At 45.6% G+C, this 18,011-nt stretch overlaps 1 protein-coding gene across 9 annotated transcripts in view; it reads right to left on the reverse strand.

The window, feature by feature from the left end:
• LOC117083390 (kalirin-like) overlaps positions 1–16,615 on the reverse strand; it is a 141,280-nt gene extending 124,665 nt beyond the window's left edge. For 2 of the 9 annotated variants that reach the window (XM_033210981.1, XM_033210979.1), the window contains exon 1: positions 16,107–16,358. In XM_033210981.1, the coding sequence (XP_033066872.1) occupies positions 16,107–16,191 (85 nt within the window). In that variant the 5' untranslated portion in view covers positions 16,192–16,358. Of the gene's footprint in view, positions 1–16,106 lie in introns of all 9 variants that reach the window. The other 7 variants (XM_033210980.1, XM_033210978.1, XM_033210982.1 and 4 more) reach the window with 6 other exon arrangements.
• Positions 16,616–18,011: the final 1,396 nt, after the last annotated feature.

Below are 18,011 nucleotides of genomic sequence, written 5' to 3' on the forward strand. Positions count from 1 at the left end.
AGAGCTGAAACCAATATAACATAATGTGCAGATTGTATCTCATAAACCAAGAATCTGTGACTTTGGAACAAGAGACAAGGTTGAGCACATAATTGTGCCATAAGGCTTGGCAAGAAGCTATGGTAATGACAAACTCAGGTGAGTTATGCCATTGGTATGTTACAATGAGAGGAAACTGAGAGGATGGAGAGTTTGGCTGACTTTCTCCAAGGGACCCAGCCATGCTACAGTAAACTCCAACAAGTCCCTTGGGATAACTATACTTATCCTCACCCTGAACTCCTGCTCTTCTTCCCCCGGGGCTGGTCTACCTTTTGGGAAGCCTTGCTCACTTTCTCTTCTAACTCCTACACACCCACACATGTCTCCCAAAGAACAATCCAGTTCTGATTTTACTCTTGCAGCCCTGGCTTGCATATGCTGGCAGAAGGGTCACAGTTTAAATTTAGACTTCACCACCTCACTGGGAATTCACTGGGAAACACGCTGTGTGCAGAATCCATAGACACTCTGGTAGAGTTGGCTGCTAACACTCTAAAATGGAAGCACTAGTTGGTGGTGAAGCTGTAAGTTAAATTGGGAAAAGGGGAAGAATTTCTAAATCAAAGCCCAAAGAAATGGGAACTTCAAAATTAGAAAGGCTGTAAAAACCTTAAAAGGTTATTGAGGTCTTCTGCTTTGAAGCAGAACCCAAGTAAACAAACAGGATTATCTCTGGTTTTTAAATCCCTTTGTGGAATGGGAATTGGAAAAGATCGTAAAGGCCACTGAGTATGATGTCCCAAATGTTACAGAAACAGGTCTACAGCATTGCCCAAAGAGGGTCATGCAGACTCAGCTGAACCCTGCCAGCACACTCTGAATAACAGTTAATCACTGTAGGAGGCAGCAGCTGTGGATGGCAATGCCTCAGAACAGAAATGAGAGACAGACAGATGGGAAAGGCCAAGGTGGGTTGCAGGGAATGGGACTCTGGCTCTCTTAATCTGGATCCCAGTGCCAACATAATTATGACGAGACTCAGGTTGTACATCAGGAAGTAAGGGCCCTGGCAGTGATCCTTTGTGACTTGGGTACAGGTTCCTCAGAGGTTCTTATAGACCAAAGAATGGCAGGAGAACTCTTGAAGCAAGTCAGCTTCAAGCAAGGTACTAAAAAATGTGAGCGTGATAAGGCTATCCAGCTTCATGCTGCTTTTACTCTACTTCCCTACCTTATGTTCTCCCACAGTAGTTAGCAAAACCTTTTGGAAATACTTTTTAAACTTGGTAGAGAATGCAAATAATACCCACTTGGGGCCAGAAGAGGGGTAGTAACAAGACTCTTGGTAGCTATGTCAGTTTCTCAGGCAGGGTTCCAACTGCCCAATCTAACCCCCACCCCACCCCACCCCACCCCTGCCCCCAGATAGTCTCAGGGCATCCTGTTCTTTTCCTTGAGAGTACTTAGAAATGTGTGTGAGTGAGGCCAGGTGCGGTGGCTACACCTGTAATCCCAGCACTGTGGGAGGCCGAGGTGGGCAGATTGCTTGAGCCCAGCTGTTCCAGACCAGCCTGGCCAACATAGCAAGACCCTGTCTCTATTAAATACAAGAAATTAGCTGGGCGTGGTGGCATGCTCCTGTGGTCCCAGCTACTCTTGAGGCTTAGGTAGGAGGATGGCTTGAGCCCAGGATGCAGAGGTTGCAGTGAGCCGAGATTGAGCCTCTGCACTCCAGCTTGGGTGATAGAGCAAGTCTCAAAAACAAACAACGACAACAACAACAAACAAAAAACAAACAACAACCAAAAAAAAAGAAAACCAAAAAACAAAACACGTGTGTGAGTGAGACAGAGGGGGTAATGAGGGGAAGAGAAAGAGAGAGAAGGACCTATCTATGACGCCCCTCTACACCATAAAATTATGACAGCATTTCCTTATCCCCTTTAGATTTCTGATTATTGAGGGGACCAGGAGTTAGGAGGCCTCCAGCAAGGCCCCAGAATACTCTGGCAGCCACTGACCTCACTGGATCTCTGGGAGGACTTCACAGGACTGGATTAAATTAGAGCACACTGGCAATCCAGGTCTGGCTTCAGGTCAACCTTGACCTTCCACTTGGCTACGGGAAGCCCCTTGGGATGTCTCAAGAAAGTCTTCCGGCTTTGCTTGGAGATTCCAGGCCATTGGAGTAGCCCTTGATTTCATCAAGATCAGCTGGACCTGTCTCTTCTAGGTTCTGGAAATCAAGCTGTGATTTCAGATGGACTTGGGTCTCCAGAGGAGCAGCTGCTCTCCCCCAGAATCCCTCTGGACATTTGTAAATACCAGAAGCAAGTGGCCACTGTGGGACAGATTTCTGTGGAATCAAACTGGAGCAGGTGGCTAAAATACAGTTCCAGGAACCTGAGAGTTAGTTCCAATTCACTGGGGTCCTTGGCCCTCCAGATTCCTTCCAAAGAGCTGGGTCTTCCCTCATACTAGATCTAGTACTCCACCCTCCCTACTCCCCCAAACATAAGGGCAGGACCGTCCTACATTTCAGTATCTTCTCTACAGAGATATATAAAATTTACTACAGATAGAATGGAATTATTTCACTAATTATTAAAAAGAAGAAACAAACAGGTGAAATTAGTTTTGTTGCATTACATTTAACCCAGTAGATCCAAAGTTTTTTCATCTCATATTTCATTTCAAAACAATAGCTCCAAATATCATTTCGATATATAATGAATATAAAAATTGAGATGCTTTAAATATTTACATATACAGCATATCTCAATTTGGACTGGCCTCATTTCAGGTCCTCAATAGCCACGAATGGCCAGTGGCTACTGGATTGGACAGTGCAGCTTTGGAAAGCAGCTCTAACCAAGTTTTCCTCTGTGGTTCCCTGAATATCCCTGCTGCTTTGCTCCCACTATGTCCTTGGCCCTTTAAAAACCCCTTCCTGCTCTTTAGCGCTTAGTGAGAACCCTGCATTCCCTGGGGAGTCCTCCCAGATCACCCCAGGCCACTATGCTCCCGTCAGCTTCTGCGTAATTATTTTAGCCAGCAATCTGGCAGGACCTCACAGCACCGTTTCCCTTATTGTCTTTACCAACTGGTTTTTCTTTTATTTTTTCCCCCTTCTTGCTATTACTGTTTCATGCTTATGGAATAGCTCCCACATTGGTCTACTTGGGACCAACTTGGGGCAGAGAAATATTTTATGTGTCCTATGTCACTAGCCTAATATCTGCCACATAGTACTCAAATATTTGGGAATCAACACAAAAAGTGCTCAGCCTAATTTCCTGTTTAAGGAATTAATGAAACCATCTGAACCTGACGGTTGGCACAGGTCCACAGAGACACTATGTACTTATTTTTGTTGTTGGTTTTTGTTCGTTTTTTGAGACAGAGTCTCGCTCTGTCACCTAGATTGGAGTGCCATGGCACAAACTTGGCTCACTGCAACCTCTGCTTCCTGGGTTCAAGGATTCTCATGCCTCAGTCTCCTGAGTAGCTGGGACTACAGGCACGCACCACCAATGCCTGGCTAATTTTTGTATTTTTAGCAGAGATGGGGGTTTCACCATGTTGGCCAGGCTGGTCTCGAACTCCTGGCCTCAAGTGATCTGCCCACCTTGGCCTCCCAAAGTGTTGGGATTACAGGTGTGAGCCACTGCGCCCGACCCTATGTACTTATTAATGATAGTAATAATCCAACACCTACCTAGGTTTACTACAGGCCAGGTGTAAGTGATTTACATACATCAACTCACCTAAGGCTTGCAAAAACCCTGTGAAGAGATTCCATGGTCATCTCTACCTTCCAGATGAAGAAACTGAAGAAATTGTACTGTGTATTTAAATTACACACCAGATTTCAAAGGCTTGGCACAAAAAAATAATGTAAAGCATCTCAATTTTTATATTGATTGTATGTTGAAATGATATTTGGAGCTATTGTGTTTTTTTTTTTTTTAAGATGGAGTTTTACTCTTGCCCCCCAGGATGGAGTGCAATGGCACGATTTTGGCTCACTGCAACCTCCACCTCTTGGGTTCAAGCGATTCTCCTGCCTCAGCCTCTCAAGTAGCTGCGATTACAGGTGCCCGCCACCATGCCCAGCTAATTTTTCTGTTTTTAGTAGAGACGGGGTTTCACCACGTTGGCCAGGCTGGTCTCAAACTCCTGACCTCAGGTGATCCACCTGCCTTGGCTCCCCAACGTGCGGGGATTACAGACACGAGCTACCGTGCCAGTTTTTTGTTGTTGTTGTTGTTGTTGTTTGTTTTAAGATGGAGCTATTGTTTTGAAGTGAAATATGAGATAAAACTTTGGGAGCTATTGGGTTAAATGCAATACAGTAAAACTAATTTCACCTGTTTCTACTATTTTTATTTTATTTTATTTTATTTATTTTTTATTTTTATTTTTTATTTATTTATTTTTTTTGAGACGGAGTCTCGCTCTGACGCCCAGGCTGGAGTGCAGTGGCCGGATCTCAGCTCACTGCAAGCTCCGCCCCCCGGGTTTACGCCATTCTCCTGCCTCAGCCTCCCGAGTAGCTGGGACTACAGGCGCCCGCCACCTCGCCCGGCTAGTTTTTTGTATTTTTTTTAGTAGAGACGGGGTTTCACCGTGTTAGCCAGGATGGTCTCGATCTCCTGACCTCGTGATCCGCCCGTCTCGGCCTCTCAAAGTGCTGGGATTCCAGGCTTGAGCCACCGCGCCCGGCCTCTACTTTTTAATAATTAGTGAAATGATATCATCCTATTTGTAGTATCGTTCTATCTGAGCTTATGTATCTTGCACAGAGTTACAGCAGAGCTGGGATTCAAATTCATTCTGGCACCTGATTCAAAGTTCTTAATCATCACGCTATATTGCCTTTCATTCCAGAATGCCACAAAAGGTACTTTTTACATCCTACATATCAGTCTATATCCTATGAATTAAAGGCATTTGCTTATTATACTCTCAGCCAGGGTATTTCCTTATATAAAAAGCATTCATTCAGAAAATGTAAACAGAAGTAAACAGTAGGAGAGACATGAAATTCTTGGTACCAGAGGATGTTTCTCATAAATCCTCTTAAAACAAAAATAGTACACTCTTCCTTTCAAAGGGTGTGAAACTGAGGGTACTTGGTAACAAGTTCTTGTAATTTCAGACACCCTTTGATTCTGAAACCATTTCAAGCAATGTATCCTAAGGAAGTAATTATGGATGTGTACTAGGACATCCATAATTGCCATTAGTGTTTATAACAACAAAAATCAGAAATAACCTAAAATAGGGAGATTATTTCAATCAGAACAAATCACATTTACATGATAAAATGTGTATCTAGTGGTACGATAATAAACCAGATCTCTAAATAAAACAAAAAGCCCCCATTCATGGTGTCTGGTAACTTCTATGGTATAAATACTCCTACCATGGATGATCTCAAGCTACTAACAGTTTAATCTGCTCTGGAAATCCGATTTAACAATCCCTATCTGAGCTGAGCTGGCTCCAGTATACCATGGAATACAGTCATTAAAATGTAGTAGAAGTTGTCCAATATGTTATGTGAAAAAAGTCTGTAACACTTCTGTATCATATTTCTGAGAAAAAAATATACACATGGAAAAAAAAGATCAAAATAATGTATTTTGTGTTAATACTGGCTATCTCTAAGTGATATAATTTTATCTTCATTTATCTGTATTTTCAAAATTTTCCCCTTTATGTATGATTTTTCTCAGGAAAAAAAAAATCAAGGTTCTCTTTCCTAGTTGCAATAATTTAAAAATGAACTATTTCCCATGATATGTCAAAAAAAGAGGAAGAACAAACGAACGAATGAACAAAAGAAAGAAAAGAAAAGAAAAAGAAAAAAGGAAAGAAAAATCCCTGGACCTGCTCAATGAAATCGGCTGCGCAATGAGAAGGCCCCAGGGTGAGAAGATTCCCAATACCTCATAACTAAGAAAAAGAGGGGAGGGATAAATCCTGAGGCTCCAGCCACAGTGCTTGCTGATCTCCTGGGGAGGAGAGATAAAGGCTGATTATTCACAGGTCCTGCAGAAAGGCAAGGTGGGAAGTGGGACTGGAGATATGTCAGTCCCAGGACAAGAATTAGTCTGTTTATATAGTCTGATCCTGGAAAGACCTATTTCTTAACCCAGGACTCGTCCCAGGATCTGCCCACCGAACTCTTAACCGTTATATTAAACTAATACTAATAGTTGTCAAGCTTAAGTCTTTTTTTTTTTTTTTTTTTTTGAGACGGAGTCTCGCTCTGTCGCCGGGCTGGAGTGCAGTGGCCGGATCTCAGCTCACTGCAAGCTCCACCTCCCAGGTTTACGCCATTCTCCTGCCTCAGCCTCCGAGTAGCTGGACTACAGGCGCCGCCACCTCGCCGGCTAGCTTTTTGTATTTTTAGTAGAGACGGGTTTCACCGTGTTAGCCAGGATGTCTCGAACTCCTGACCTCGTGATCCGCCGTCTCGGCCTCCCAAAGTGCTGGGATTACAGGCTTGAGCCACCGCGCCCGCCAAGCTTAAGTCTTGTCTGCAATGAAACATGTTTACAGCCCTGGAAGGCTGGCACGGTGGCTCACGCTGGTAATCCCAGCACTTTGGGAGGCTGAGGCAGGCGAATCACAAGGTCAAGAGATCGAGACTATCCTGGCCAACATGGTGAAATCCCGTCTCTACTAAAAATTCAAAAATCAGCTGGGCATGGTGGCGCACGCCTGTAGTCCCAGTTACTTGGGAGGCTGAGGCAGAAGAATAGCTTGAATCCAGGAGATGGAGGTTGCAGTGAGCCGAGATCTCGCCACCACATTCCAGCCTGGCGACAGAGCAAGACTCTGTCTCCAAAGAAAAAAAAATCCTGGAAACGCATCCATAGGGAAAGATGTTCAGAAGATTAAATGAAAGCAAATTATAAAAGCAGCATGTAAAAACGAACCCATTTAAGTAAAAAGGGGTAAAATATGGAAAAGAATATAGTGATTAATTAGTGGTTGTCTCTAGATGGTTAGGATTATGCTATTTTGGTCTGTTTGTTTGCCTAAATTTTGATTTTTTTCTGTAGTGAGTATAGTTATTTTTAAGAGTAATGAGGAGGCCGGGTGTGGTGGCTCACCTGTAACGCCAACATTTTGGAGGGCTGAGGCAGGAGGATTACTTGAACCCAGGAGTCAGAGACCAGCCTGGGCAACATGGCAAGACCTCGTCTGGCGGGGGAATGTGGCGGGAGGAGGTAATGAGGAAAATAAAATAAAAGCAAAGTAATCTTAAGTGAGAAGAAAGATGCAACAACCTCCCTTACTGGATCTTTGGGCTGTTAAACTCGTGGAAGACATAGACAATTCCCGATTCCTAATTCCTACTCCCTGCCACTCCTGTGAAAGCAAATAGCAAACAGTCCTCTAGAACTTCTCAAACGAAGAATTCCCCAGGGACTCAGGGAGCCTTCTGTTATGGAATGCTTTTGCTGGAGCTGGGGAGAGGAGGCAGAAGGTTAGGGGAGGGTGGAGGGAGGAAAGAGAAAAGAACAAATCAAAAAGAAAAATACAAGACAGAGGAAATCTACCTTTTCCCTCCGAGTCAGCAGCACTAAGTCAGTAGTCCTCAAATTTGAGTGTGCACTACAACCACCTGGAGTGCTTATTAAAACACAGACTGCTACAGCCCACCACGGAGTTGTGGGGCAGGGTGGGGTGGGGTGGGCCAGGGCAGGGGTGTTGGTTGATGGTCCCTGGGAATCTGCATTTGTAATGTGTTTCCAGGTGACCACACTTTGAGAACTTCTGTTCTAAGTCATTCTGTGAGTAGGCAGACAAAGAAGAGGAGCACTGCACAGATACGAAACTGAGATACAAAATCTGTGTCAAAGAGTTTGAAATTCTTTTAAACAAGGCTTGGTTTCCCCTATGAATGGGAAAAGATAACATCCCTTTCCCCACAGGAGCAATATGAAGATTCTCATGGAGAGAGAGAGCAGAAACTGAGAATATCCTGACAGCTGATGACACACCAGATGCTGTAAAAGAAGAGATACAAGCCCACAACTAATCCTGCGCCGGTAAGAGCAGATACCTGGAAACAGAAACATTTTAGGAGGTACTGCTTTGACCTAGCAGCAGAAGGGGGTTTCCCTTCCCTTCAATTTGACAGTTTCCTCACTGTGGTCACCAGAAAGGCAAGAATGTGGAACAACCTGTTTTACTAACTCTGATCTTTGCTCTTTCACTTGGCAAAAGCCTCCTGGCAGCCTCCTGGCTGCCTCACAGGTGTAACCAGGGTTCCCCTCCTTCCAGGAACTGTAACAACACAGTTCTGCCAAGAGCGAAAGATATGCTCTATTCGTCACTGATTACAGCAGGCAGGGAGGCAAGCCACTGGTGGGCCTCACGTACAAGGGAGGGGGAAGGCACTGGCTGAGCCTCAGTGAGACATCCAGCAGCACGGGGGCTGGAGTAATGGCCTGAGGGCAGCCGGTTATGACTTTTTTCTGGGCAAAAATAGTCTGAAGAAGAACCAACAAAGCCTCAAACATAAAAGATGTGCAATAAATATTGGCTGAAAAGAAGAGGAAAACGTTTCCAATGATACTGCTAGCCAAAGCCAAGGCACAGGCAAGAAAAAGCAATTAGCAATTTTTTTTTTTTTTTTGGTATAATGTAGGTTCTCGGGATCCAAACTTCAAAAATTAGATTGCTCTTCTCCAGTTCTTGTACCTTGTGTTGCCCCTAAGAGAAGGATAACTTAGGGATATGTAGGCTTCTTGCCAGTATTTTTTCTTTTTTCTTTTCTTTGAGATGGAGTCTTGCTCTGTCACCCAGGCTGGAGTGCAGTGGTGCTATCTCGGCTCACTGTAACCTCTGCATCCTGGGTTCAAGCAATTCTCCTGCCTCAGCCTTCCGATTAGCTGGGATTATAGATGTGCACCACCACACCCAGGTAATTTTTGTACTTTTAGTAGAGATGGGGTTTCACTATGTTGGCCAGGCTTGTCTTGAACTCCCAACCTCAGGTGATCTGCCTGCCTCGGCATCCCAAAGTGCTGCGATTACAGGCGTGAGCCACTGTGCCCAGCCTCTTGCCAGTATCTTCTGTTGAATCTTCTTTTATGTAACACAAAGAAATTACAACAGTAGAAGTGTTATGTGATTTTTCATTGGTTTAAGTTTTTTAAAAAGGAAATTCCCACCACACATCTAGATCACAAGTTTTCTTCCCCACAGTGACAACTCCACAGCACTGAGGCACTGTTGACAGTGGTTTGAGTCAGGGCCATTAAATTGCTTTGGAACTTACATTTACAGTGTTAGCACCTAGTGGACCCACAGATATTTAGCTGGGAGTCCCCTGAGGATGGGGTCTATGTCTAGTATTACAATTACTGCTATGGTTAATAGTTAATCTTTTTTAGAGCACTTTATATGCCTGGCATTATGCTAGGCCCTTTACTTACATTGTCTTAACCAATCTTCACAGCTCAATGGAGTAAATGTCATTATGATTCCTTCTTGTCCACTCTCCCAAGCACCTAGCGCAGGGCTGGCATGCAGTCGGCATAAACATTTGTCAAATAAATTAAAACACTGTGTTACATAAAGAGCGATGTTCAAAGATGCAATGACTGTGAAAGGGTAAGCTTTAAGAACAGGGACAATGGCTGGGCATGGTGGCTCACACCTGTAATCCCAGCACTTTTGGAGGCAGAGGTGAGAGGATTGCTTGTGTCCAGGAGATCGAGACCAGCTTGGGCAACACAGTGAGGCCTTGTCTCAAAAAAAGAAAAGGAAAGAACAAGGACAAAAAACAGTGGGGAAAAGGGACCTGAATTAAGTTGAACCAGAGAGAAAACCATGAACAGATATTAACTAAGAAAACGTGTATAAGCTGCTCCGGGAGAGAGAGATGTGATGGTGGTCTCTGCCGTCTTCAGTTTTGGGACAGAAGAATCCCTTGAAAGCAGACCACATTTGAAAGCAGGTACATTTAATTCCAAATGGCTCCAGGCAGTGCAGTCACCCCCAAGAACAACAGATCATTCCACAGTCAACACCCCATTTACGGTTTGGGTACTATCTCTACCCTTCTCAGTTGGGTCAGTCCTGCCTCTGTTCAGAGGAAGACAAGCCACATGTCCAGGAATGAAAGAGTTGAGGAAAAAGTATCAGAAAAGGATGCTAGTTCTGATCCTGCTACTAAAAGTCTGGATCCCCATTTTCTCCTGTATAAAAGGAGTAGGTGGAATTAAATGATTCCTGGTGTTCCTTCTGGCTCTAGCTCTCCATGATTTAGTCCCTTCTGCTTGAGAAGACACCCTCAGGTTTCAGACCTCAACCTTTTCCAGAGTCCTCCTTCAGGAAAAGCCTGGGGTTAGGTCTGAAGGGGCAGGATGTGCTACTCACTGAAAGAGGAATAGCACTTCAAAAAATGGGCACTCGCTTCTTGGCCTTTTGGCTAAGATCAAGTGCAAAAAGATGGGCAATGTTTTTAGGGTGGAAGAGAACAGTGTGAAGATTCTCAAAAGGAATACCACAAAACAGAATGTCTACAGCACTACCCCAGAAGGTATGCCCAGTGTTGTACGGGCTCAAGAGTCAAGCCCCCGACATTCAACTTGCTTTTTAATTTTTATTTTTAAAGTTATTTTGCATTAAAAAAACAGATACAGAGTCATAATTTGTATCTTTTTATCCCAAGGTAGGACTTATGAACCTATACCCTATGGAACCATTGCCTACAGGATTATCAGTGATTGGTGGGCATGCAGCTGTACCACAGGAGGGATATTCAGCTTCAGTTTCCAATCTACACCTCACCCCACCACCTTCATACACCCCCATTTCTACCAGGCTGTGGTTTGACTGGTAGTCAGTACTGTTATCCAGATACTAATTGATACTGCATCTAGGTAATAAATGATACACCTATTACCATTCACTAGATCAGATAATCAGACATGGAAAGAGTAGCATAGGATTCAGGTTGAAGACAGTAAATATGTGTGCTACTTCTTCCCAGGTTGAGTATATCCCTGGTTGATTCTGCTGATACATTTAATTAAAAAAAAAAAAAAAGAAGAGAGAAAGATAGAAATAGAGTACATTCCTGGGAGGCAAAGAAAACCAAGAGACATATCGCAAAAGCATACAGTAGGCCCTCTGTATCCACAGGTTCTACATCCTCAGATTCACCAAACTGATAAAAAACACTGTATTTGTGGGATGCGAAACCCAAGGGCACAGGGATCTTTGACTTTTTGTATCTGAAGGTTCAACAAGGCCAACTACGGGACTTGAGTATCCTCAGAGTTTGGTACCCACAGGGGTTCCTGGAACCAATCCCCTGTGGCTACTGAGGGACAACTGTACATGCTAAATAATCAATTCAGTTTTCATCATGGTAAAGGCAATTCCTAGAAGATGAAATAAAAGGATACACATCAAGGCCCCAAGGATTTTATCCTCTGGATGGTGAATTTTTATTTTTGTTTCTTTTTTGGAGACAGGCTCTCACTCTGTCACCCAGGCTGAGTGCAGTGGTGCCATCATAGTTCACTGCAAACTTGAATTCCTGGGCTCAACCGATCCTCCCACCTCAACCTGTAGCTGGGACTACAGGCACATGTCATTACACCCAGCTAATATTTTAATTTTTTGTACAGATGGGGTCTCCCTATGTTGCTCAGGCTGGTGTTGATCTCCTGGGCTCACTTAATCCTCCTGCCTTGGCCTCCCAAAGTGCTGGGATTACAGTGGATGGTGAATTAAAGTCAACAATAGTGAATGTCATAATGGTTCCTTTTTGCGGTTACCAACACCTTTCTAAAGGAACTTGATGTCATGGTTTCACATATTAAACTCCATTTATAAAATGGGCTATATTAATTTAAGGGCCAAGGAAGAGACAATTACATCAAGTCATAAGGTTTCTGATTGAGACTTCTGGAACAAAGTAGGATAAGAGAAAATTATAGATAAAAATGCCTTTGGATGCCCTGTGAATCCCCATAACACTTACCCGTAGCCCATGACATCAGAGTCAAGGAGGAAGGACTACCCACATAAAGAAAGAATCATAGAAACCGATCCCTGCACCTCCCCAGTGAGTGATTCCCACCTCCTTCCTCTCTTTACCTCTGAGATGTTCAGGCGGCTGGACTATCTCAGTCTAAATGTGAAGACACAATGGCAAGTGGACTTGGGATGCAAGGACACTGATACAGCAATAAACAAGTATAAATAAATCCCATGCACACTGTGGAGCAGCAGAGGAGGATAGGAATCAGGAAAAGCTTTCAAAAGGGGACTTGTGTCCACATACCTAAAGTTAATGAAAGTTGACTAGAAACTTAAGTGTCTTGGTTGGGCATGGTGGCTCACGCCTGTAATCCCAGCACTTTGGGAGGTCAAGGGTTCAAGACCAGCCTAGACAACATGGTGAAACCCTGTCTCTACTGAAAATACAAAAAATTAGCCGGGCGTGGTGGTGCACACTTGTAATCCCAGCTATTCAGGAGGCTGACACATGAGAATTGCTTAAACCTGGGAGGTGGAGGTTGCAGTGAGCCAAGATTGCCCCACTGCATTCCAGCCTGGGCGACAGAGCAAGACTCCATCTCAAAAACAAAATTAAGTCTCTAAAACTGACTTCTACCTAGAAAAGTCAGAAAAATCTCTGAGCTCCTTGATCACAAATTCCAGTGCAATACATAGCTTAGCAATTTCCAGGTGATTTGAAATCTCTTCTGAACCGACCCACTTTTTCAGGCTTGAAGGACAGTCTAGCTAGTCAAAGCTATCCCCAAACTAACTCCTCACAGAGTGTGACATCAATGATTTATCACCCCTTAGACACATGCATGCAATTATCTCACTTTTGGTTGTTTTTCACCTTCAAAAAGGCAGTTACAAATGCATTTGCCTTCTTTCTTCTTTCTCACCTGATATCTATTTCCTTTCTATCCTTGGTTTTCAGTTTTCCTGCCTTTCAACACCAGTTTCAAGGTAGGGAAGAAAAATCATCTTTCATCAAACCTGCTTTCTATACTCATACTCAATAGAACCAAAAAGGCTAAGTGCAGTGGTTCACGCCTGTAATCCCAGCATTTTGGGAGGCTGAGGCAGTAGGATCACTTGAGCCCAGAGGTTTGAGACCAGCCTGGGCAATAATAGTGAGACCTTGTCTCTAAAAAAATAAAAATATTAGCCTGGGGTAGTGGCATGCACCTATGGTAACAGCCACTTGGGAGGCTGAGGTGGGAGCCCAGGAGATCCAGGTTGCAGTGAACCATGATCACACCACTGCACTCCAGCCTGGGCAACAGAGTGAGACCCTGTTTCAAAAAAAAAAAAGTGGAGTGTGGGGGTGGAGGGAAAAACACAAGACAGTAGCTTTCCATACTCTCACAAATCAAAAGATAAGTTCAGTGAAATTCATCCATATTTTCCTCAAATGTGATATTTAAAGACCATACAGGTACTTTATCTAAATCCTTGACTCTGATCCTAGTGATGACAATTACAACCACTCAGGATTCACCAGAGAAATTCCAGTGTAGCTCACTTAGCTTCAAGTCAAAAATAGTCAAAACATTCCACTTCCTCTTGGTTCTTTTACTTTTGTCCTTCTCCTCAGACTTTAGAAGGAGGTATTCTGCATTACTAGAAGCCAGATGGTCAAGGCCCCTTGCTTTGAGAACCACAGCAGTGGGCTCTGAGTCATTGCTTCAGAGTAAAGCTACTCAAGCCGCAGGAGACAGCCAAGTTCTCCCTGAGAGAGAAGGCATAGAGACCAAACAATCCGCAGCCTTTATCTAAAAGGTGGAGTGGGGAGGCTGCCTTTCCATTGTATTTTCCCTAAGACCAGAGGAACTGGTTCAACTGAAAACGGAGGCAGTCAGTCCCTTGCAGTGCACACCCTCCACTTGAGGGACAGCCTCAAGACTCTCCCCTCAGCTCTTCTGGGTGTTGCAATTGGGCAAGCCTCTTCCCAGAGTCTACGGGCTCTGGGCCATGCACTCAGGCTCAATACAGACCTTATCTTTTCAATCTGCTTTCAAATTGATGCCTACAGGCTGAGTGGAGACTGTTCTTGGTTAGAGTGAGCCTGAGGAGCCCCAGGCATGCCCAACACCTCAGACACGACCCCCAGCCCAGACACAGGCTGGAGTTTTCTTTGGAGAGTGGCTAACTCACCTCTCCCACCACTGTCCTCTGATAAGCCCGTTTTTCATCTTCACAATCTAGGGGATTGAGGAGTAAAGCAGGAGAAGGCCCCGGGCACCCACCTTGTCACCCTTCTTTTTCCTTTTAAACTGGTCTCATTGCTTGGACCTCTGACTCCCTCAGTCTTCATCTGAGGGTCGCTGGCCTTTTCAGCTCCGGCTCCTACGATAGCCACTCGCCCGCCTCCTCTCCTAGCCATGGAGCCAGCAGCCACTGCCTTCACAGGCCCCAGGCAGGAGGCACCCAGCAGGCCCCAGAGCCAGCTCCCTAGCCCCTCCCCTGCATCGTAGCAAGAGGGAAAGTCAGGCAATTCCTCAACAAAGTAAAGGCCAGCAAGACCCCCAGAGAGTTACCCTGCAGGGCAGCCAGGATTGTCACATATCTGGACTCAAGGAGGCAGCTGTGGGGGCTTCAGATAAGCACCACCCCAGCCCCCACATTCTGTCTGACAGGAAACGGACTCCCAAGAAATCCTGCAGAGAAGCCCTTCGTGGGGAAAGCAGGGCAGCCTTGGAGCCAACCCACCCACTCAGATTCCCTTGGCCATTTCCTGCTTCCTCCGTGCTTTATTCCCCCTTTCCCTCAATTCCCAGCCTTGGTTTTGAATGTTTCTGAATCAGACTTAGAGGGTCCCTGGCCCCTCACATTCCTTCTTCATCTGAATTCTGGTTTTTAGAGCTCAAAACCACACAGTTCCAGGCTGTTCTAATTAAATGCAGAGATTGAGACCATCTAATGCTAAGATTATGACCTTAATGACTTGCAGGAAAAGTCATTCAGATTTAATTATTTTGGTAACCTTAAATCTGCTCAGGATAGAAAATTTCTCAGAGCTATGTTGTGTGTTTGTGGCACAGAGGATGGTGAAAGGTGGCTTGGATGAAGTTTATTCACTAGTAACTCAGCCAGAAAGTTCCATTAGGATTTTGCATAGTGGATGGGATGAGAGACTGGGTGGGGTATTGTAAGTGGGGGTGGAGGCCAGAGGCCCAAAAGGTGAAACTTTTTAAAAGGGCAAATGTCAAGTAGGGGTTACATTCTCATTTCTATCCACACAAAAACAGTCTTCCCCCACTCTCCTAGGATGCGTTAAAGTGACATGAACAGCCTTAGGAGCATCTGCTTATCCTATTTGGGAAGGTTCTGATTTCTTTTTTAGGAGAAGCCACATCATTGAGAACCCTCCCCCTGTGATCCTTCTCGCTCTCCTGTTCGCCAGCTGCTTTGGGGGAAATTGGGTGCTTCCTCCAAGTCTCTTCCACAACATTAAGATTAGCAGAATAATTAAATACAGTCCTAATTGGGCACAGAGAGAGTTGTTAATTAATGAGCCAAGCTCCGGCCCAGAGCTGCAAATCCACGCTGGCCTGTGAAAACCCAGGCAGAAAAAAAATGTGCTCCAGTCCTATGAGAAAATTGTCACTTGGCAAAAATAGTTCCTGGTGTAGACACAGGTGTCAAACACATTCCTGTAGCCAGGAGTCACGCGTTAATCCCGCAGCTGAGATCCATGTGTAAATAAGTGAGGTACTTCTCCCTCCGCCACTATAGGGACACACGCGGCTCTGCGTTCCCTTCCTATCCCCGCGTCCGCATCCCACTCCCCAGCAGGCTGGCGCCCTGACATCCAAAGTCGCTGCTAAGTGACTGAGTTCCCAAACAACAGCTCCGCATCCAAGTCAGAACCACACCGCCAGCCAGCGAGCGCGCGCGTTGTGTCTGGGAAACTGTGAAACGGATCGCAGCCAACTCTCCCTTTGCTGCCCTCCTGATCGCCACCCCCATCCCCCTACCCCAGAGGCCTCCCCAACCCTTCCCTCCCTACCACCCTCCCTCGGGCTCAGCGCGACTAGTCTGGCTAAGTGAAGGCACCAAGGCCACCGACAGCCACTCACCTCTGCACGGGAAGCAACAGCAGCACTTAGCAAAGAGCCACCCCAAAGAGGGACCTCGGGTGTAAGCCCTGTCGCCGCCCTTCATGTTGCCCCGCCGCCCCAGCGCTCCCGCATGGCACCGGGCGCCAGCCCGGGGTGAGAGCGCGGCGGGAAGGAAACTTCAGCGCCAATGCCCGAGAGCCGGCTCCCGCCCTCCCCGCTGTGCTCTCCCCGCACCGCGGCCGGTCGCAGCTCTGACTTACTGGGAGCCACTGCCACCTTGGGAAGCGGGGAGGGGCCGGGCGGGGAGGGAGGGCCTAAGGGGCGGAGTTCCAAGGTCCAGCTGTGCGCAGGAGACCTGGCCAGCAGCGGCCAGAGCCTTATGCAACGCTGTCAGTGGCACCAGCGCTGTGGGCACGGGGCAAATGGGTGGAGTTTGAGCCCTTGGCACCAAACAGGTAGGTACTCCTTATGTGCAACTTCCTCCCCTCAAAGGCCACCACAATGGGCGTTGGCTTAAAAAATATAGCTAGATGGGGCCAAAGAGGTGAGAGAGGGGCAGACTTAGAAAGTCCAAGACTCAAGGATGCCCTTTTCTTCCTCGCAGCCTCACCCATTCCCTCCCCACAGCCTCCTCTGTATTGAAAACGTCCCCAACCCTTTCTTTCCTTCCATGTAATGCTGATTACTAACAATGATAACAGTGCCTCATCTTGATCAGGTCTCCAACTGTAATGACGTGAAAACACTGGGTTTGGAATCATACAACCAACCTTCAAAGCTCAGTTTTGCCGCCTGCTAGCTGTTTGACCTTAGGCAAGTCACTTCACCTTTTATCTTCAGTTTCCCCGTTAAAAAAAAAATGTAAAAGAATTCCTATTTTCCACGGTTGTAGATTTTCTTTTTAAAAGTTTTTTTTAATAGAGATAGGGTCTTGCTATGTTGCCCCAGCTAGTCTTGAACTCCTGGGCTCAAGTGATCCTCCTGCCTTAGCCTCCCAAAGCATTAGGATTAGAGATGTGAGCCACCACATGCAGCCGATGGTAGAATTTAAAAATATCTATGGTTATCTCCCAGAGTTGCTGATTTAGTAGGTAGGAGGTGGGGCCCGAGAATTTGCATTGCTACAAGTTCCCAGGTGATGCTGATGTTGTTGGTACAGGACCACACTGAGACCTACTTGAGATTCAGACTTTTTCCTTGCCTATTTGGCATCTGTCTCCTTTTCTTTTTGTAACAGCACCTTGACTTGTCTTTGAGGAACCAGTCCTCCTCCCTTCTCAGGCCATGTTTCTGGGTGTGGCTAACATCCTGTTACAGAGATGAAGTTTAATATTTCCAGGTGAATGAATACCTACAGAAAAACTTCAGATATCTTACTTATGGTGCAAGACTGCCATTCACCATCCCCCCTGCCCAATATGCCCAGTAGACCTATCATTCCTTTACTTATATCCCTATCCCTGTCTTTTAAAGCTTTTTCATGTTTCAAGGTCAAGCTTGCTTTCCACAACCCCCTTGAAGTCCACTTGGGCCACACCAGTGGGACCTTTCCACGAACCACTGTATTACTCACAGGATGTCTCTCCCATTCCTTTGTGTCCAGCTTTAGGGCAAAGGGCCTGCTGCAAACACACAACACTCATAAAGAGGGCCTATTCATCAGGAAAAAGGGAAGTTTGTGGGAGGAATGAAAAACAGAAGCTTGATCACCCAGGTAACCAATGCCTTCCTGGAAGAAACACACTCATGGGACAAGGCTTTTAAAAGTTACCAGGATTTGGGGCTTCCTTTCCCAGTTGGAACCATGCATAGATTTGTGCTTTATTTATCTATGTGACAGCCAGGCATGGTTGCTCATGCCTGTAATCCCAGCACTTTGAGAGGCCAAGGCAGATCACTTGAGCCCAGGAGTTCGAGACCAGC

Source organism: Trachypithecus francoisi, unplaced genomic scaffold (genome assembly GCF_009764315.1).
Source record: "Trachypithecus francoisi isolate TF-2019V2 unplaced genomic scaffold, Tfra_2.0 Lachesis_group0, whole genome shotgun sequence".
In the NCBI taxonomy this organism is placed as follows: domain Eukaryota; kingdom Metazoa; phylum Chordata; class Mammalia; order Primates; family Cercopithecidae; genus Trachypithecus; species Trachypithecus francoisi.